Raw genomic sequence first — 21,576 nt, forward strand, 5'->3', positions numbered from 1 at the left:
CTGTCCTAGAGCACTGGGAGAGACTATCATCAGTTTAAACCACCAGAATTGTACTATCCTGTTTCCTATCCACACTTGAGAACCAAGTAAATATCAGGGCATTACCTCTATGATACTGAGAAGAGAGTATTATGAACATCAAGGGCTCATTTCTAAGTTATTCCTCTCTCACCATCTGCACTTTTCCCTTTGAATTCAAAGCCTTGTACTTGCTACATAGGTACTCTTACCATTTGCGCCACATCTATCATCTGACTTTTTGTTGGTTATTTTGGAAATAAGTCTAATGCAGCCAGGCACTGGTGGTTCATGCCTATAATCCTAGCTATTCAAGAGGCTGATATCACAACTCAAAGCCAGCCCAGGCAAGAAAGTTCTTGAGACTCTTATCTCCACTTAACCACCAAAAAGCCAGAGAGCAGAGTTGTAGCTCAAGTGATAGAGACCTAACCTTGAGCAAAAAAAACTCGGGTCTTTTTGCACCTTCCTTTGGCAACCACCAGGGCTTAAACCTGTCAGATCTCTGCAGGTATCAGAACCATTACTGGATGCAAAGGCACAAGCTGATGGCCTGTTGGTTCAATATGAGCCATTGGCTAGTTTTTATTGGCACATGGTGCTGTTTAAATATATGAACTAGATTTCCAACATTTAAGCTCAGGTCTGACTTCTCTTTAAAAAACTGGAAGAGCCAAGTGTTGGTGGCTCACACCTGTAATCCTAGCTACTCAGGAGGCTGAGATCTGAGGATCACCGTTCAAAGCCAGAAGTGGCACTGTTGCTCCAATGGTAGAGTGCTCACCTTGAGTTGAAGAGCTGAGGGACAGAGCCCTGGCCCAGAGTTCAAGCTCCACGATGGATAAACAACAACAAAAAAATCAACTGGAAGATATGGATACCCGAGGCGCTCATGATTGCATGGAAGAACCAGATAGAGATGAAAAGGAATCCGCTCTGAGATGGAGTGTGTTTACTCTGGCTTGTCCCCATGAAACAGATGCTGAGGAGACCTTGTCCCTCTGATCAGCTCTGAACTGACCTGAAACTGCTGTGCCTAGAAACAGCTTCCCATTCCCAGGGCCTGTATCTCTTTGCCTCTCTACCTGAGGACTTTCTCCAGCATTAGCTGGCATTCAGGATTGCCAAGATGCAACAGAAGATTTAATGTTCCCAAAGAAATTCTCAACTTGGGGCTGGGAATGTGGCTTAATAGTAGAGTAACTGCCTAGCATGCATGAAGCCCTGGGTTTGATTCCTCAGTACCATATAAAAAGAAAAAGCCAGCGGGGTACCGGTGGCTCACACCTGTAATCCTAGCTACTCAGAAGGATGTGATCTGAGGATCACAGTTCAAAGCCAGTCTGGGCAGGAAAGTCCGTGAAACTCTTATCTCCAATAAACCACTTGAAAATAGGAAGTGGTGCTGTAGCTCAAGTGATAGAGCTCAGAAGAGCACTTGTCTTGAGCTGAAGAGCGCAGGGACAACTCCCAAGCTCAGAGTTCAAGCCCCAGGACGGGCCACAAAAAAAAAAAAAAAAAAAAGAAAGAAAAGAAAAAAGAAAAACCCAGAAGTGGCACTGTGGCTCAACTTGTAGAGTGGTAGCTTTGAGCAAAAAGAAGCTCGGGAACAGTGCCCAGGCCCTGAGTTCAAGCCTCAAGACAGACAGACAGACAGACAGACAGTCAGACAGACAGACAGACAGACAGACAGACAGACAGACAGAAAGAAAGAAAGAAAGAAAGAAAGAAAGAAAGAAAGAAAGAAAGAAAGAAAGAAAGAAAGAAAGGAAGGAAGGAAGGAAGGAAAGAGAGAGAGAAATTCTCAACGCATGTGGTATATAATAATTGTAATTAAAAAAAAAAAAAAGCAGCTGAGCACCAGTGGCTCACTCCTGTAATCCTAGCTACTCAGGAGGCTGAGATCTGAAGATTGAGGTTCAAAGCCAGCCAGGGCAGGAAAGCCCATGAGACTCTTTTTTTTTTTTTTTTACTTTTTTTTTTTTGTTGGTCGTGGGGCTTGAACTCTGGGCCTGGGCGCTGTCCCTCAGCTCTTCAGCTCAAAAGCAAGCGCTCTACCACTTGAGCCACAGCACCACTTCTGGTTTTCTAGTGGTTTATTGGAGATAGGAGTCTCACTGTCTTTCCTGCCCGGGCTGGCTTTGAACCACGATCCTCAGATCTCAGCCTCCTGAGTAGCTAGGATTACAGGCGTGAGCCACCGGCACCTGGCACCATGAGACTCTTATCTCCAATAAACCAGTCAGAAAACCGGGAGTGGCGCTGTGGCTCAAGTGGTAAAGTGCTAGCCTTGAGCTGAAGAGTTGAGGGACAGCGCCCAGGCCCAGAGTTTAAACACCATGACCAACAAAACAAACAAATAAGCAACAAGAAGAAAAGAAAAACCTTCACTTCAGTGATACCATTCTGTGGCAAAGGTCCCCAATGGGATTGGATTCTAATAGCCCACACTGGCAGCCCACTTCTTGAATTGGCTTTATTCCTTTTCCTGCCTCACCTTCACTGTTTAACTTACAGCTACTGGAATCACTTCCCATGGAAATTATCTGCACCCAAACCCTTACTTCAGGGCTGACTTTCAGGAGAAACCAAAACTTCGATACTCTGCTAGTCTCACTTTACCATTTTCGTATTACCTGCCTGGCTCTCACCAGCGCAGCTCAGCGCATGTCCCTCTGATGAAGTTGCATGTTATACCACTCCCCCAATATACACACAGTTCCCTCACCAACATCCCTAGAATAAAGGCAAAATAGACTCACCTCCCCCAAGTAACTGTACTTGCCCCTGAGTATCTGCCGGTACAGCCGGGTGCGGTTGTCATCCTCAAAGGGCATGGTGCCACTGAGCAGAATGTAGGCGATGACCCCCAGTGCCCACATATCAACAGAGTTGGTGTAAGGCTTGCGGACTAGGACCTCAGGCGCAATGTACTCAGGTGTACCACAGGTAGTCTTCATCAGGCAATCGTCACCTTTCTTGCGGGCACTGGCCAGGCCAAAGTCAGTGATGATAATCTTGGAGTCAGTGCCTGGGTGGTAGTAGAGTAGATTTTCAGGCTTGAGGTCTCGGTGTGTGATGCCCAGGGCATGCAGATACCGAACACCATCCAGCACCATCTGTAGAACCCTTGTGGCATCCCGCTCAGTGAAGGAACCCTTGGCAATGATGCGATCGAAGAGTTCACCACCGGTGGCCAGCTCCATCACCATGTACACACGCTCCTGAGTCTCGAACACCTCTACCAGCTGGATGATGTTGGCGTGGCGGACCCGGCGCAGCACACGCAGCTCAGACTCACATACCTCCCGTCCTTCTCGGTACTTTGTCTCAATCATCTTGATGGCATATGGCTGATGGGTTGCTCGGTGCTCCACACGTACCACTCTGCTAAAGCTGCCTCGGCCAATCAGAGCCTTTATGTCATACTTAGCAGTCACACGTGGGTCAAACTTGGCTCTGTACTTAGCCACCCTGGCCCTGCGTGGTGGTTCTGAGGGAGGCTCTGTGTGGCCGCTAGTGGGGGCACTAGGGGAAGAATGTGCATATTGACTGGCAGCTGGAAATCCAGCTTTGAAAGGACCAACATGTTCCACTTCTGTGATGAAGTGCTTGCACACATCATTCTTAGTACTACTGAAGGGTTCCACCTTCTTGACCAGATCCAGCTGGACATCTTTGGTTGGCTCAGGAAGGACTTTGCTTGTCCCACAGCCCATCACGGACACAGGGGCATCCTCTCCAGTGAGGGTGGCAGGACCTGCTCCTCAGGCAGTGCCCTGTCTACACCTATGCAAACAGAAAATAGGGCATGTCAGCATACCTGGGGATCCCCCTGAAGGGATCCTGCCCCCACTCCTTCTCAATAAGCCTAGTCTGATTTAACTGAAGGCCTAACCCTGGAAAGAAGGACGGCTTTGGTCCCTAAGAGCTTAGTCCAGCTGAGTGTTGGTAGCTCATGCCTGTAATTCTAGCTACTCAGAAGGCTGAGATCTGAGGATCAAGGTTCGAAGCCAGCACAGGCAATAAAGCCTATGAGACCCTTATCTCTAATTAACTACCAAAAAAGCCAGAAGTGGAGCTGTGGCTCAAGTGGTGGAGCACTAGTTTTGAGGGGAAAAAAACTCAAAGAAACTGCCTAAGCCCAAGTTCAAGCCCAAGGACCAACGTGTACATGAACCCGCACCCCTCCCCCCCCAAACACACACACAAAGAACGGAGTCAGACTTACTGGTGGCTCTAGATGAAAGGCTTGACGGAACTCTCCCTAGGTCTTTGTCTATGTTGCTCTTTTTTTTTTCCAGTCCTGGGGCTTGAACTCAGGGCCTGGGCTCTGTCCCTGAGCCTCTCTGTGCTCAAGGCTCCCACTCTACCATTTGAGCCACAGTGCCACTCCCCGCTTTTTCTGTGTATGTGGTGCTGAAGAATCGAACCCAGGGCTTCATGCATGCTAAGCAAATACTCTACCACTAAGCCACATTCCCAGACCTCTATGTTGCTCCTTAAACCTGTTAGGGACAGGAAAGTGCATGAGATTCATCTGTCACAGCTCTCACTTCCCTACTCTGCCTAGGTCCTTTTTCTCCTAGTTGAAGTCCTATATATTTTAAATGTTAAAATCACTCCTTTTGTTACTCTGACTCATATTTTCTGAAAAGAGTGTAGAATGTTAGAGACCTCCTCCATCACCACCACCCACCAGGGCTGAGAAAGCTGCTTTTCCAAGGCTTCCATACAGTGGGCTCTCCCAGCCCTCTAGGCTTCCTATCAAGGTTGGTACCACTGCAGCGAACAACAAAATACTACCATGGGGGGCTGGGAAGGTGGCTCAGTGGTAGAGTGCTTGCCTTGCATGCATGAGGCCCTGGGTTCGATTCCTCAGCACCACATAAGCAAAAAGAAAAAAAACCAGAAGTGGCGCTATGGCTCAAGTGGTAGAGCGCTAGCCTTGAGCTGAAGAGCTGAGGGACAGCGCCCAGGTCCAGAGTTCAGGACCCACAACCGGACCCAAAAAAAAAAATTACTACCATGGGTGCTGTCCTAGCCTTACTTTCTGGGTGGTGTTCACTGTTTTACTCATGCACAATCTCCTCCCTGGCATTTCCAGGGTCTTACAATTCCCTAGCTCACCACAAGGCTGAAATCTCACACAAGACCCAAAGCTGGCTGGAACCTATCCCAGTGAACTTGGGACCACAAGCCTCATTACAATGCCAGTCTGACAAACTAGACTTGATCATGAGGCAGAAGGGCGCTTGAACTCAGAACAGCAGCATTTGTATCCAGTTGTGACTTAGGCTCTTTATCAGGGCACTCAGCTTCCTTGGGATGAGGATCTAAGAGCCCTCATTAATTGCTTCTCAGAGAAATTTTGCCACTAATACCCAGTAATGGTGGGGTCCTGGAGAGGGTAAAGTGCTAAAGTCACTGCTTTCTAGAGGCCACCGCCTTCCTATCTAAGTCAACCTGAGGACTACATTTGAAAGACAGCTAAGAATGTATTATGGGACTGTGAATGTGGCTCAGTGGTAGAGTGCTTGCCTAGCATGCATGAAGCCCTGGATTCAATTCCTCAGTACTATATAAAAAGAAATAACTGGAAGTGGCACTGTGGCTCAAGCAGAGTGCTAGCCTTGAGCAAAAAGCAGCTCAGGGACAAGGCCTAGGCCCTGAGTTCAAGCCTTAGGACTGGCAAAAAAAAAAATTTATTATGGCATACAGAATTGGTAATGAATGATCAATTCAGGTAAAGTGTTTATAAAACACCTACCAGATGTCAAGAAAGTAGGAAAGAATAAATTGTGGTCCAATATAGATTATATTTTGACAAGACACTAAATTTTTGCCTAAGTAAAAAGCATAAAAACAAAGCAAGGCACTGGTGGCTCATGTCTGTAATCCTAGCTACTCAGGAGGCTGAGAGCTGAGGATTGCGGTTCAAAGCCAGCCTGGTCAGGAAAGACCGTGAGACTCCTATCTCCAATAAACCACCAGAAGACCAGAAGTGGCGCTGTAGCTCAACTGGTAGAGTGCTTGCCTTGAGCTGAAGAGCTGAGGGACAGCACCCAGGCCCAGAATTCAAGCCCCATGACTAACAAAAAAGAAAAAAAACATATAAACAGATTATTTGGGGGCAGTGTGAGACAAGGTCCCACTATACCTAAAACTCACCATCCTCCTGCCTCAGCCTTCCTAGTACTGGGATTAAAGGTGTGTACTATCATATCTGGAAAAAGAAGTAATTCTAATATAGCATGCTGTTAAACTTGAAAAACAATAGTAGGTACATGTAGAGCGAGGCAAATGGTAGGAAAGGCTTTGGCAAGAGGTAACCCCTCTGCTGAATCTTTTTTTTTTTTTTTTCCCTCTGCTGAATCTTGAAGCAAGCATGTGTCAAGTAACTAGAGGTGGGAACAGTGATTCAGATACAGAGAATAACATACTTCAAGGCCCAGAAGCTCAAAGTATGTTTGGAAATAGGCAATTGAGTTTGCAAACCTAGGACTGGGGCTGAAGCTTTGGAAGGCCAACAGGAACCAATTACAGAAGGCAGCACAAGTTTGTTCAGTGAAGGATCAGGGCCTTTGGGAGAAGTGAAGGAGAACTACCAAAGAGTTTATGAGGAAAGAGAGGTGATCTGACCTGTATTTAGAGAACCATGTGCCAATGACTCATGTCTGTGATCCTAGCTGCTCAGGAAGCTGAGGTCTGAAGAATCATTCTTCAAGGCCAACTAGGGTAGAAAAGTCTATGAGATTCCATATCCAAAGTAACTAGAAAAAGGTCAAGCTGGTTGTGTGGCTCAAATAGCAAGAGTGCTGGTTGAGCTACCAAGCCTCAGAAACACTAGGCTGAGTTCAAACCCTAATATTAGTTTAAAAAAAAAAAAAAAGGAAGGAAAGAAGGAAGGAAGACAGAGGGTAGAATTGAGAGATGTCAGTAGGACAACTTACAGGAGTTACAGGCTGGAAATCAGGAGTGGGAGGGAGGAGGGAGGAGAGCACTACAGCTCCTCACTCAGTAGTGCCTAGAACGAGGATCTGGAGTACAAGAGGAGGCCCGTTGGGAAATTGGCAGCAGAGTTCACATACACTGTAGTGAATGTGAAACAGCTCGTGTGACATTCACTTCAAGTCACTGGATATAGAGTCTGAAAAAGCTGATCAGAATGAGGGACAAAGAGTGAACAAATGCAGGTGTGGTACTCACTAGATACTATGTTGAAAATGAACTACACAACTTGTGAATGGGGATGGGAGGAAAACTGGTAAAGTGTGATGGAAGGAGTTACTTTGTCCGAAAAGAAATGCACTTTTTTTTTTGGGGGGGGGGGTCCGGTCGTGGGGCCTGAACTCTGGGCCTGGGCTCTGTCTCTCAGCTCTTCAGCTTAAGGCTAGCACCCTACCACTTGAGCCACAGCGCCACTTCCGGCTTTATTCTTGTTGCTTATGTGGTGCTGAGGAATCGAACCCAGGGCCTCATGCATGCAAGGCAAGCACTCTCCCACTGAGCCATCTTCCCAGCCCAAGAAATGTATTCTTTACCTGACTTATATAATGGTAAGCTCTGTATATATTACCTTTATAATAACAATAAAAAAGTTTTTAAAAGTTAAAAAAAAAAGTTGACCATCCATTAGAAGGCCAATGGAAGGCCAAACTAAAGTCTCACTTATTTAACTAGTAAGTACATCTCCTCAGCCCCTTGTAAAGCCATCAACCAACCCCATCGAAGAAAGCAGAGGGTATCCCAAGTAGGTTTTACTGTAGCAGTTTGGGGGGGGGGTTGTAGAGCACACACAGAGATCATCAGATTTCAGTAAGCCAAGACCCTGAATTCAGGTGGTAAGATCAATCCTGAGCACCCTGTTTATTACTGAAACATATCCACAACCTTGATTACAATCTACTGGATATGGGGCTGAAGGTACCTTCCTAGTACCTTCCTGGTACCTTCCTTCCAGTGGTGGAGTACCTTCCTGGCATTTACAAGGCCCTGGGTTGGAAAGCCAGCGCGCGCGCATGCACGCACGCACACACACACACACACACACACACACACACACACACACACACACACACACACACACACACACACACACACACACACACACACACACACACACACACACACACCATTCATCTATCAGATGGAAAGAATTTTGAGATTGAGTTCAGATTTTAATCAGTGTATCAATATAATTCTCAACAGAATGAAGTTTATCTTTCCTCACATGAAAAGGCTTCATCTACCAACACAAACTCTTTAGGACTTTCTAAAGCTCTCACCCAAATGCCTAGCAGGTTCTCCATGAGCCACCTGAAACAAAAACTTTAAGAAAGGAGGTTCCTTCTCACAGAGGCCAATAATTAGAACTATGGACTTGGAATTTTGCAGTGTCCTCCCTTCCTTCAGGAAAACCTAATACTTCATCATAAGAAAGGACTAAAGCTCAAGAAAAGGGAAGGCTATGGGGCTGGGAAGGTGGCTCAGCGGTAGAGCGCTTGCCTTGCATGCCTGAGGCCCTGGGTTCAATTCCTTAGCACCACATAAGCAAAAAGAAAAAAGCCAGAAGTGGCGCTGTGGCTTAAGTGGTAGAGCGCTAGCCTTGAGCTGAAGAACTGAGGGACAGCGCCCAGGCCCAGAGTTCAGGCCCCACGACCGGACCCCCCCCAAAAAAAAGAAAAAGAAAAGGGAAGGCTATTAGTCCAGTACTCCTGAGGCAGAACACAGGCCCCTGGCCCCTGATTCCTACTCAATAAACAACAGCAACCAACACTAAGAAGAAAGACGAACTGGAACAGGTAACCAAGCACAATGATTCACCCACCAACACAAGCTCTTCAGATATCCTTTCTTTCTGGTGAGGAAGCAGAACTCTAGATGCACAAATAAATTGCTCTCTCTAGACATATATACTAGTTCTTTTTGTTGAAATGTGCATACCACCTCTGGTCTGGCCCTGATGAAAAAAACTGAGGTTCACAAAAGAAAAGTCCTGAGTTTTCACTTTAAACAAAGCCTGTGCAAAGATCTGAAGTCAGCAGTGAAGAGCCACATTTATTCCAATTAGAAAAGACTCGAAGTAAGCTACTTCTGATACTTCCTATTCCCAGAAGTCTACAAACTGACAAAGAGAAAGGGTGCTAGCTGTGAAGACTGGAAGACACAGGCAATATCCTACAAGTAATCACACTGTTCCATACTCTAATCATATCTGTTAAGTTCTCTTCTTATATCGGTTAGGAAACAATGGCAAACAAAGGTTATAGCTGGCAAAACACCTGGAAAGGACAGAGCCTTTTCTGGATCCCAGCTTATATATATATATATATGAAAGCCACCAGAACGTAGCCAGCATAGATGGGCAGGATGAGTGAGAAAGCCTCAGAAAAGGTTCTCTAGGAGGGTCACACTAAACCAGTTGTACCAATTCACCAACATCATATCCAATGCTCTAGAGTCTGCTCTGTACTTTCAATTCTTATCCTGATACATATACTCTCAAGGAAAACACAGCTTGCTGGACAGTGGCAATGGAAGTGAGCACTGATCACTACTGACTGACTGACACTTTACAGAAGTGACAAACCAAGAAAATAGAGCAACTTGCCTGAAGTCACTCAGACAATGCTGACCAAGCATAGACCCAAGTCTCTTGGCTCCCCATTTGGGGCTGCTTTTGCCATATAGGAGAGACTCTAGAAGTAGTGGAGGTCCAGCTGAGCCCAGCTTCACCTGGTCAAGGCCTCAATCCTTTCCCATATCATTGAGCACCTTTTCTGAAATGCACACTTATAGTACACTCACATCATCACACAGTTGGGAAATTCTGAAGTTGCCCAAATAAGATGCATTTAGAAAGTGAAATAGAAGACCAAATTCAAGTCTCATTCATTTAACTATTAACTTGTAACTAACAAAGAGAAAAAGAGAACCCCAGTATCTATTTCAGATTCCACAGACACCAGGATGTGCAGGACCATTCAATTCCAGGTGCCAATGTAAGAGGTAAAAGTATATTGTTAGAGGCAGTGAAAAAGCTCACAATGTTCAGGCCCTGACTTCAAGCCCCAGAACCAGCAAAAAAAAAAAAAAAAAAAAAAAAAGTGTTAGCAGCAAACAGGTTTCCTGAAGTCTGCACTTTCCCTAACTCATATATATATATATATATATATATATATATATATAACTTTTTCATAAAAGAACAATTAGGTTAGGCCTTGATAACAAACTTATTCAGCAAACCTGCCCTCTAACAAGTTAACTTTCTAAATAGCCAGTAGTATTGGAGCTTTCGTTGAGTACTGAAATGCCCTCAAGGAAATAAATTAAGTATATAGCTTCCTACCTAGCTTAGTCTGAAGAGCAAACAGACTTACTAATGTGAAATTTTTCTGGGGCTGAGCTTGTAGCTCAGTGGTAGAGCATGAATTTGACTAGCATAATGTCTAGAGCTTTAGGATTGATCCCTAGCACTAGGGGAAGAGTAAGGAGATGAGCTTTTCTTTCACTGGTACCAATGTTTGAACTTGGGTGCTCACACTTTTACTTCTGAGCAATTCCTCCAGCCCTAACTTTTGCAACAGAGTCTTCTTGCTTTCTGTCTAAGCACAAACTCCCATGTAGCTACAACAATAGGCACACATCACAACAATCCTTCCAATCTCAGCCTCACAAGTAGCTAGAATTACAGGCATGAACCAAAGATCCAGAGAGCCACTCTGGGAAAAACTGCCACTAGTGATAATAGTGGCAAGAGTTTTTAACTGTGCTAAGCATCTCCTATGCATTATCTCACCCATCTATAATCATATGCAGTGGGAATAGTTATTTCTATTTTGGAGTTAGGAAGCTAGGATTCAAGAACCTCAAGATCTCATAAAAGTCGGAAACTGAACCCAGGTCCAAAGCCCATAAGGCATAGCTAGCCCTTCCAACTGGGCAAAAGAGACAACTTCCTGAGGCAATCACACAGGTCTTCAACCAGGAAATACAACAACTTCATTTGGGTTTTTTCTTTTTCCAAAATATAAATTTCAACTCCAGATCATATCTTTTGGATCAAAATCTTAAGAAAATGTAAGGCGGATGGTGGTGTGGCTCACTGGTAAAGCACAAGTCCCTGGATTCAATCCCCAGCACACACACACACACACACACACACACACACACACGCCTTTCAGTAAAGCTCTTGAATTTTTTTTTTTTGGGGGGGGGGCGGTCGTGGGGTCTGAACTCTGGGCCTGGGCGCTGTCCCTCAGCTCTTCAGCTCAAGGCTAACGCTCTCACTTGAGCCACAGCGCCACCTTCCCAGTCCCAAGCTCTTGAATTTTTTTTTTTTGGGGTCCGGTCGTGGGGCCTGAACTCTGGGCCTGGGCACTGTCCCTCAGCTCTTCAGCTCAAGGCTAATGCTCTACCACTTGAGCCACAGCGCCACTTCTGACTTTTTTCTTTATGTGGTGCTGAGGAATCGAACCCAGGACCTCAGGCATGCAAGGCAAGTGCTCTACCACTGAGCCACCTTCCCAGCCCCAAGCTCTTGAATTTTTATCTTGAAAAACTACCCTATCCAGGAGGCTGAAATCTGAAGATAGCGGTTTAAAACCAGACAGGGTAGAAAAGTCTACGATACTCTTAATCTCCAATCAACCAATGAAAAATCAAACATGTGATGTGGTTCAAGTGGTAGAGTGCCAGCCTTAAGCCAAAAACAAAAAAGCAACAATTAAGAGACAGGGCTCGGGGCTGGGAAGGTGGCTCAGTGGTAGAGCGCTTGCCTTACATGCATGGGGCCCTGGGTTCGATTCCTCAGCACCACATACGCAAAAAGACAAAAGCCAGAAGTGGTGCTGTGGCTCAAGTGGTAGAGCGCTAGCCTTGAGCTGAAGAACTGAGGGACAGCGCCCAGGCCCAGAGTTCGGGCCCCACGACCGGACCCCTTCCCCCCGCAAAAAGAGAGACAGGGCCCAGGCCCTGAGTTGAAAGGGAGTAATGGTGTGCACGCGTACGCGCGCGCGCACACACACACACACACACCTCTCCCCCAAGAGATTTTAGATCGTCAAGATTGTAGAGGCTGTAGGACTTCCATACATAGGAATTTGCTGTGGTTACCTCAGATCTTGGACCTGATGATAATATGGCTGAATCTGTATCTATTCATAAATCATTAACCTATCCCAAAAAATTCAGCAAATAGTACTGCTATATAAAGGGAGGCTTTTCCATGAAAATTTTGGGTGGATTTTAAAGAACACATGTAAGTCTTCCATACTGATGGATGAGGGTGGAGTGGAAGGAAAGAGTATTAGGAACTGAGAAAACTGCATATTTGAAGAAGGGCATGAAACCACAAGAGCTAACAGGAAGCTCACAAGCTTCAAAAATAAACTACTAAAGGTAGCCAGTGCAGAAATGCTCGGGTGTTAACTATAGGGTTAGGCCTTTGTCAGAACATGAAGATCCCTGAATGCCACAAGCTAAACAGTTTAGCCATCATCCTTCAGTCACTAAGGAGCCAGTGTTAGGTAGCGAGGAACTTTCGGTTTTCAGGTGGGAATGATCACCTCAGCGACTGGACAGTGGGTGCTAGGGTTCCCCTGGCAAGGAAGACAGATTTGCCATGCAGGCGACCCAAGCTGGAGTCAGGTTTGTTTTCTAACCAGTACAGGAAGCGATCACTGCCCCGCTGTAACCTGGCGTTCAGTCCCTCAATGTGGAGTACGCTCGAGACCAGTGAGGGCAACTAGGTTAAATCAATCTAACCAGTGATGGACGTGAGACAAATAGACAGCAGGCAGGGTATCCGAGCAAGTCCACCAGACCCACCACGACAGCAGGTCTCGAAATCAAGCCATTCGGGGGCACAGGGGACCCGGAGAAGCTACTGAGCAGCCTGCTCCCCGGCACCGTAGGCCCCAGAGCACTCGGGCCGAGGCTTCGGGCTGCACAGGGGCGGGCCCTGGTATACCAGGAAATAACTGCGGCTGCCGCTCGTCAGCCCCTCCCGCCCATTCGGCCTTCGCACAGAGCCGCGCCGCCTCACCTCGAGCGGGCGGCTGGCTCTCCGGCGTCTCCGTGGCTCAGCGGACCGTTTCCCGGTCGCGGCCACGGCCGCCGCCGCCGCCATTCTCCGGCGTCAGCGTCGTAGCGTCATCACAGCGCGCGCCAGACGTCAAAACAAACCTGTACCGCCCACCGAGCGAAACGAGATTGGACTTTTCTGGGGGCCAGGTCACGTGATTGGCAGCGCTCTGAGCGTAGTCTGCCAATCAACGCCCTTGGGGGCGGGGACGCTCCCCTGGTAGGGGTGGATTCCCTTGTTCAAAAGAACTAGACTGCTGCGGGAAGGATTTGCACTTAAAAAAAAAAAAAAGCTGGATCGAGGAATTAGACACTTTAAAGATTTTTTTTTTTTTAAAGTGGAAGAAAAGGGCTCTTGCGGGAGAGAAGTGGGGGAGGTAGGTTTGCAGGGGATTGAATCCAATGCCTCGCACTTGAACCACACTTGGACCAGGACTTGGGCCGCGTCCCAGCCCTTTTTTTTTGTCAGCCAAGGTCTTATAATTGCATGCCCGAAAGGTCTCGATCTTCCTGCCTCCACCTCTCGACTTGCGCCACCTTACTCAACTTGGAAAAGGGATTTCGAATAGTGAGGTTGGAGACGCGGTGAGTTTGAACCAAATTTCTAGAAACTGCATCAAATTCTCTGCAAAAGATTGACTTAAATTTTAACTTTTTTTTTTTTTTAAACTACAACATAGGGGCTGGGAAGGTGGCTCAGTGGCAGAGTGCTTGCCTTGTATGTATGAGGCCCTGGGTTCGATTCCTCGGCACCACCTAAACAGAGAAAGCTGGAAGTGGCGCTGTGGCCCAAGTGGAAGATAGCCTTCAGCTGAAGAGCTGAGGGTCAGTGCCCTCGCCTATAGTTCAGGCTTCACGACGGACAAAAAATAAATAAGTAAATAAAATAAAAACCTACGACATAAATAACTCAGGACACTCAGATGTATTAAATTTTGCCTCTTATCACCACAGCAAGTAACTTGATTGGTAAAAATGAATCTTGGGTACAGTACAGGTTCAAGCCTGTAATCTTAAAAACTGAGGAGGCTGAGATGTAAGAATCAAAGCCAACATGCCAACAGAGACAAACAAATCCCTGAGACTTATGCCCAATTAACCAGCAAAAGGCTGACACTGACAATGTGGCTCAAGTGGTGGAGTGCCAGCCTTGACCAAAAGAATAAAACCTTGAGTTCAGTACTGGAGCACACACTAGTGTGCTATAAGAATGAAAAGTAAATAGATTTCTTTTTTTTCTTTCTTTTTCTTTTTTTGTCAGTCATGGGGCCTGAACTTTGGGCCTGAACACTGTCCCTCAGCTTTTCAGCTCAAGGCTAACACTTTACCACTGGAGCAACACTTCCGGTTTTCCGAGTGGTTTATTGGAGATAAGAGTCTTACCGACTTTCCTGCCCAGGCTAGTTTTGAACCTTGATCCTCAGATCTCAGCCTCCTGATTAGCTAGGACTACAGGCATGAGCCACCAGCTCCCTGCTAATAAGTAGATTTCTATGTGAGATTAGTTGTCTCACTGCCAAATTACTAAAATGCTACAAATGATAGAAACATTGTAACCTTCCTTCATCTATTTCATTCACTTTCTCAACATTCTATTAGAGCTCTCACATAGAATATGGAGCTGTCTTATAAGCTAAGTTCTACTTTGAACCTAAAAACAAATTAATATCAGTAAAACATCATTTGGCTGTTTTGCCTAGCATAGTTTTATGTAAGATTTATTTTAAAAAGAAAAACTTTGAAAATTATTGCCAAGCTGAGCACAGTGAGACATCTCTGTAAGCTTAACACTTGGGAAGCAAAGGATCCCTCAAGTTTGAAGCTAGGCTACATGGTGAGATCTTGTCTCAAAAATAAAAAAATAGTTCCCCAAAAGCTAATGAATTTTTTTTTCAGGGTCGTGGGGCTTGAACTCTGGGCCTGTGCGCTATCCCTCAGCTCTTCAGCTCAAGGTGAGCACTCTACCGCTTGAGCCACAGTGCCACTTCCAGTTTTCTAGTGGTTTATTGGAGATGAGTCTCACGGACTTTCCTGCCCTGGCTGGCTTTGAACTGTGATCTTCAGATCTCAGCCTCCTGAGTAGCTAAGATTACAGGCATGAGCCACCAGCACCCAGCCTAATGAATTATTAAGGGTACAGACACTTTGGAGTCATCTCTGCCATTTCCACAGCTACCTATTTTTAATTTTTATTATTATTATTTTTGTTCTTGTTGGTTGTGGGGTTTGAACTTTGGGCCTGGGCCCTGTCCCTCCATTCTTTGGCTTGCACTCTACCACTTGAGCCACAGCGCCTTTTCTGGTTTTCTGGTGGTTTATTGGAGATAAGGGTCTCATGGACTTTCCTGCCCAGGATGGCATTGAACTGCAATCCTTAAATTTCAGCCTCCTGAGTAGCTAGGATTATGGGATTATTATAGCCACCAACACCTGGCTACACAGCTATTTATTATTATGGAAAAGGACCTCCATTTGTTGCTCTCTCCTGCTGTCTGTAAGCTTCAGTTTTGTTTTTTTTTTCTGTATTAGGGTTTGAACTCAGGGTCTCAAGCTTGCTAAGCAGGCCCTCTACTGCTGAGCCTCTTCCAGCCTTTTTTTGATAAGAGGTCTCTCTTCTTGCCCAGTCTTGTGCCTGAAATCACCTCTTTTAAGTTTCCTCTGGCAACTGAGATGACATGACATGCACTAATCATCATGCCTAGTTTTTTTTAGATTTTTTTTTGGGGGGGGAAGGGTTGTTTTTTGTTTTTGTCATGGAGATAAGAGTTTCTTTTTTTTTTTTTTGTCGGTCGTGGGGCTTGAACTCTGGGCCTGGGCGCTGTCCCTCAGCTCTTCAGCTCAAGGAGAGCACTCTACCACTTGAGCTACAGCGCCACTTCCGGTTTTCTGGTGGTTTATTGGAGATAGGAGTCTCACGGTCTCTCCTGCCCGGGCTGGCTTTGAACCGCGATCCTCAGATCTCAGCCTCCTGAGTAGCTAGGATTACAGGCGTGAGCCACCAGCGCCCGGCGAGATAAGAGTTTCTTGAAGTGTGTGTGTGTGTGTGTGTGTGTGTGTGTGTGTGTGTGTGTGTGTGTGTGTGTGTGTGTGTGTGTGTGTGTGTGTGTGTGTGTGTGTGTGTGTGTGTGTGTGTGTGTGTGTGTGTGTGTGTGTGTGTGTGTGTGTGTGTGTGTGTGTGCGTGCCAGTCCTGGGGCTTGAACTTAGGGCTTGGATATTGTCTCTGAGCTGCTGCCGCTGCTTCTCCTCCTCCTTCTCTTTCTTCTTCTCCTTCTATGTCTCCTTCCTCCTCTTTCTCCTCTTCTTCTCCTCCTTCTTCTTTTCTGTTGGTTATGGGGCTTGAACTCTGGGCCTGGGCTCTGTCCTTCAGCTCTTCAGCTCAAGGCTAGCACTCTACCACTTGAGCTACAGTGCCACTTCCAGCTTTTTCTGTTTTATGTGGTGGGGAGGAATGGAACCCAAGGCCTCATGCATACAAGGCAAGCACTCTACCACTGAGCCACCTTCCCAGGCCCTCCCTGAGCTTCTTTTGCTCAAGGCTAGCACTCTACCACTTAAGCCATAGTGCCACTTCTGGCTTTTTCTGTTTATGTGGTACTAAAGAATGGAACCCATGGCTTCATACATGCTAGTCAAGCAATCTACCACTAAGCTGCATTCCCAATCCCTCTTCAGTTTTTCTACTCAGGCTATCCTGGAACTGAGAACATCCCAACCTCAGCTTCTGAAGTATATCTAAGATTACATGTATATGTGAGCCACTAGAGCCTGACTCAGAATTCTTTTTTTTTTTTTTTTTTTGTTGGTCGTGGGGCTTGAACTCTGGGCCTGGGCGCTGTCCTTCAGCTCTTCAGCTCAAGGCGAGCGCTCTACCACTTGAGCTACAGCGCCACTTCCGGTTTTCTGGTGGTTTATTGGAGATAGGAGTCTCATGGTCTCTCCTGCCCGGGCTGGCTTTGAACCGCGATCCTCAGATCTCAGCCTCCTGAGTAGCTAGGATTACAGGCGTGAGCCACCAGCGCCCGGCTTCTGGCTCAGAATTCTAAGGTTGATGGCACTCAGGAACCCATATAACATTTTCCTTTTACAGACATTCAGTAAATTAATGAACATGTTTATCAAGCCCTATCTGCAAGTGCTGGTCTGGGCTTTGGAGATGAGGAGGAGCTAGTGAAGAGGTGTGTTAATCAAGAGGGGAGGTACCCCAGGACATCCATCCCCTAGACTCCCTTCTGAACAATAAGCTAGAAATGTGAGACACTATCACCATGATGCTCTACCCTAGGCAGCTGTGTCCAGGACCCAATCAACTTGGCTATCAGCCCACCTCTCTCCTCTAGCTCTGGGATAAAACACACAAAGCCCTTAAGCCCCTGGCCAGAGAGCAGATTCTTTCCCCCTCCCTCATCCCCCTCCTGACCCTACTCCATGGAAGAGTAGGTACTTAGGGAGCAAAAAGCCAGAGGAAAAAGTAGGTCACAGCAGGATGGTAATCCCCCCAGTGGCTCCCACAGCAGCCAGTCCCCTGCTCTTGGAAGCAGGCTGCTCCTGGCCACTCACCAAGACTGGCTGAGAAAGGTTTTGGGGGTCTGGAGCTCCAGCACTTAATCTCTCTCAGCAGTATGCCTGAGCTGAGGGGTCTGCCCAAGCTGAAACACTGTCTATACTGACACCATTTTCATCCAACCTCATGTGCTATAACAGTTCCTTTGCTGGATTTAGAGATTCTTTTATCTCTGACATTCCATAAGTGCTGTCTTTACATCTAGCCTACATTAGGTGCTAGAGACACAAAAGATAGGCAAAGTACCCCTTGCCTTTGAGGAGTCCACACTGGGGAATTCTCATCTGAACCTAGATAATAACTAGGGATTGCTATCAGTACTAAAACAGAAGAAAACCTAGGACTGTGTAGACCTGGATTTATTTCAGCTTACAGGGCTAAGGAATACTTCCTGGAGGGGTGATACTGAAAATGAGGCAGGAGTTCAGGAAGAAATGAAGAAGGGGGCTGGGAAGGTGGCTCAGTGGTAGAGTGCTTGCCTTGCATACATGAGGCCCTGGGTTTGATTCCTCAGCACCACATAAGCAGAAAAAGCTAGAATTGGCACTGTGGTTCAAGTGGTAGAGCTTTAGCCTTAAGCTGAAGAGCTGAGGGACAGCACCCAGTCCCAGAGTTCAGTCCCCTTGACCGACAAAAAAAAAAAAAAAAGATATACAAAATTGCAGAAGAATAAAAGTCCTGTTTTTCCTTGTGGAAAATTCTAGTGTCTAAAGGAAGGCAGTTCTGGGAGAGCTTTTTAATTTTTTTTTTCCTCTGAACTTTCTCCTTTAGTAATGTGAGATGGTAATGGCCTGTTGATAGTAATGAGTCTAAGAGTCAAAGTGAATGAAGCACAGGAGCAAAAGTAGTGTCAGGGCAGAGAGAGGGAGTTAATGGAGGCAGCCTAGCCAGCCACAGTGGGAAGATGCTTAGGAAGCGTGAATGACACTTGGATGGGGGTGTTTGGAGACACATGTCACCCTAGAGCCAAGCAAGGAGCTCATCAGGCCCAACTCTGTCCTGGGGGATGCCAGCCCAGCTACCTCCCAACAGAGAACTACAGAGTGGACAGGTTTGCTGAGTTCTGGGATCACCTGGTTTTCTCCTCCCAAGTTAATTGCTTTGGATCTCTTTCTCCTGTACCTCAGCCCACATTTCTTACACCAGTTGTAAGTTTGCTATCATTACCTCCTCTCACCCCTGTATGAGTACTGCTTTACTTCTCTGAAGCATCTTCTGGCCCCAAGGACTGGGGAGGTAGAAGCTTCTCTGTGCTGCTACAGAGAGATTTAGGAGTGAACAGACCTGGTTTATGTCATAGACAAAGAAGAAAACAGCTTAATATATGTATCTATTTTTCTATTGAGAGAGTAGAGAATAAAATGGAGGAAGTGGTAACAGAAGCCAGTGAGGAGACCATAACAGTGCCCACACAAGTTGTGCTGGTCTACCTAGAATAGAGTTACCCCTACTCCCGGGCCTTCCTCTTGCCCCAGCTTTTCCTATACTGATTCTTGCATCCTCTTCCTTCCCACTGGAGTGAACAGGGGTTCGGCACACATCATACTCCCAGCTTCTAGAAAACAGGATTGTTTTGAGTCCCCAGCTACAAACCTCAAAAAAAAAAACCAAGTTTATAAGCAGCAGACAGAAAATCCCTTATTGTGACCCTAGTTTCTGAAGTTTCAGCTCCTATTTAGGACTTGACTATGGACTTGGACAGGGGCTCCCCAACTTCTGGAGCCAGACCCCCTTTGGACAAACCAAACCCCACAGGAGCGGGGAACTGAGCACAGGGTCTGAGCTTGTCTTTAAGGATGAGGTGATTGTTTGACAGAGGGAGGAGCAGATGAGACATCAGGAGCCTTGAGACTGGCAGAAGGCTGGGGAGGAGGGTGGGTGGGTAGGCAGGGGTGAGAGGCACCAGTTTCAAAGGCACAGCTAGCTAGCTACCACCTCACCTGGCTCCTAGGGGTCAAGATAGGAAGGGTAGGTAGGGCCTGAGAATGCCCACCCTCCCAGACCTCACTCAGCCTGGGAATTACAGGCTGTACATTCCGGCAGATCTCAGGTCTCCACCGGAGGCTTTTAGGACTGATGCTCTTGGGACCCGAGTGTAATGGAAACCTCAGCACTGCCGTCGGGAAATGAGTGTTTGCTGGAGGAAGACTGAATCCCCTGTGGCAACCCTGGGCCCCACCCATCCCATGTTAGGGATGGGCTTCTGGGGGAACTTCCCAGCCCAGCCAAGCAGGCTACATCTAGGAGAAAGGAAGGAGCTTAGAGCAAATATAAATACCTTTAATGAAAACCATGGAGCACTCTGCAAGAGCCAGAATGGCGGTCTCTGAGCACAAGGCTGGAGGCAGGCCCAACTTGTTAGGCTAGAGGCCCCAGGAGGCATGCAAGCGCCAGCGCAGCAGCCAGCAGCTCAGGTGCAGGAAGCAGAGTGGGTGCAGGTGCGGCTGCTCGCAGCGTCTCCTGGTTGATCTCTGGGCCAATGCCACGCTCTCGGACGCTCACAGGGGCCCCACACAAAGCATGCAAGTTATTTGGGTGTGGGGCCTTGCGAGCTTCTTGCTGTAGTGACTCCCACACGGCAGCTGCCTCCTCTGGGCAGCCCAACAACACTTGTGAAGCACAGGCATGGAAGTCATTCCAGGACCTGTTAACAGAATGGAATTAGGGGAATGATTCCAGAATGGGAAGAAGGCCGATCCTAAGGGTGGAATGGATGTAGATGGGGCTGGGTTTTCCACCGGCCCACTGCCTCCCACCTGCCAGTACCTGCAGACAGTCTCCAGCTCGCCTCCACGGCTCATGCCGTCCCCCAAGCGGATGAGACACTCAGCAAAGCCCTGGTATATAGTGTTGCAGCGGTTTGTCCCCTCAGAAGCTGCTGCTAGGGGAGGTACAAGGACTGGGGGGCAGGGAATGGAAAATGGTTGACAGGATGAGCCAGGCCCCCAGGAGCTTGTTTACCTGAGAATGCTCTAGGGATGTGACTCAGCGTGAAAGAAGTACCCCCAGGGAACTGAGGGACCTAACTAGAGATAACATATCTTGACTCCCTTCAAGACAGGCTTGGATGCAAGTATGTGTTGGGAGAGGGGGCTTCCTATTAGGTTGGGTGAAAGAATCATGAAGGGTTTGGGGGGTATTGGCTTGGAGGACTGGGACCATGGGCAGCAAATGGGCCAGGCTCTGTAGCCTCTCAGCTTTACTTGACACCCCTACCTCCTTCCCAAAGACTGGTGTCTGAGATGAACCTAAGAGGGACTGAGATGCAGCCCAGATGCTCCAAGGACCTTAGGGATCCCATGGCTGGTCTGGAAGTCCTCTCTGAGCTCCCTTGATCAGTAGTAGGGCTGCAGAATTTCAAGGTCCTTCCTCCACGACTCAGGCTCACACCTTACTTTCCATTCTGAAGCCACTGTCACACTTTGATGAAATCCCCACAACTGCTCTCCACCCTGGCATCAGTGTAGCCAGGAAAGCTATCTCTAACTCTCTTACCCCCTATCCCCAAACCCTGTTACCTAGCTTGTTGAGGATCCAGCCTGGGTCAGGTACAGGATACCTGCACTCACCAAGTGGCAGCAACAGCAACAGCCTTAGGGCCTGGGGAAGCCACCGACAGCGGTGGCACCTGCAGCAACGGCAACAGCAGCGCATGGTCCCTGGCTGTGAGCCTAGTGCCAGATCTAGTGACTTGGAGTGCAGCCCGTCGGCCCAGCCCCCAAGGGAAGGGACTATGATTGGATGGAAGCTGAGGCGGGGCCTAAAGCCAGCCAACAGCTCCACCCTCAGTAAAAGATTGACAGACACTCCGGAGGGATTCCAGAGGGCAGAACTGCCCGTAGAGGCACATTTCTGGTAATAAACTGGCCCTAGAAGCTTTGCTGAGTTGGAGAAAGCAGATCTAAGAAGG

The 21,576-nt window shown here is 47.3% G+C and overlaps 2 protein-coding genes across 3 annotated transcripts in view; both read right to left on the reverse strand.

The window, feature by feature from the left end:
* LOC138815392 (serine/threonine-protein kinase H1) overlaps positions 1 to 13,180 on the reverse strand; it is a 30,477-nt gene extending 17,297 nt beyond the window's left edge. Inside the window, exons 1-2 of one of the 2 annotated variants that reach the window (XM_070004755.1) lie at positions 13,067 to 13,180; positions 2,781 to 3,807 (exon numbers count right to left, since the gene is read on the reverse strand). In XM_070004755.1, the coding sequence (XP_069860856.1) occupies positions 2,781 to 3,737 (957 nt within the window). In that variant the 5' untranslated portion in view covers positions 3,738 to 3,807; positions 13,067 to 13,180. The remainder of the gene's footprint in view (positions 1 to 2,780; positions 3,808 to 13,066) is intronic. The other variant, XM_070004758.1, reaches the window with a different exon arrangement.
* Positions 13,181 to 19,925: 6,745 nt separating this feature from the next.
* LOC138815338 (neuritin-like protein) lies at positions 19,926 to 21,320 on the reverse strand. The gene is made up of 3 exons (XM_070004676.1): positions 21,185 to 21,320; positions 20,433 to 20,565; positions 19,926 to 20,310 (listed from the first exon to the last, which is right to left on the reverse strand). Exons 1-3 carry the CDS (start codon positions 21,318 to 21,320, stop codon positions 20,025 to 20,027), a joined length of 555 nt encoding a protein of 184 aa, XP_069860777.1. The 3' UTR covers positions 19,926 to 20,024.
* Positions 21,321 to 21,576: the final 256 nt, after the last annotated feature.

Source organism: Dipodomys merriami, unplaced genomic scaffold (genome assembly GCF_024711535.1).
Source record: "Dipodomys merriami isolate MVZ:Mamm:240054 unplaced genomic scaffold, mDipMer1.0.p SCAF_64, whole genome shotgun sequence".
Classification (NCBI taxonomy): Eukaryota; Metazoa; Chordata; class Mammalia; order Rodentia; family Heteromyidae; genus Dipodomys; species Dipodomys merriami.

Bases quoted from the DNA above. Each gene is read 5' to 3' on its own strand.
- LOC138815338 (XM_070004676.1), bottom strand. From the start codon at position 21,320: ATGCGCTGCTGTTGCCGTTGCTGCAGGTGCCACCGCTGTCGGTGGCTT. The intron at 20,566-21,184 runs GTAACAGGGTTT...CCTGCCCCCCAG, and splicing joins CTGGATCCTCAACAAGCTAG to TCCTTGTACCTCCCCTAGCA. The intron at 20,311-20,432 runs GTACTGGCAGGT...TTCTGTTAACAG, and splicing joins GAGCTGGAGACTGTCTGCAG to GTCCTGGAATGACTTCCATG.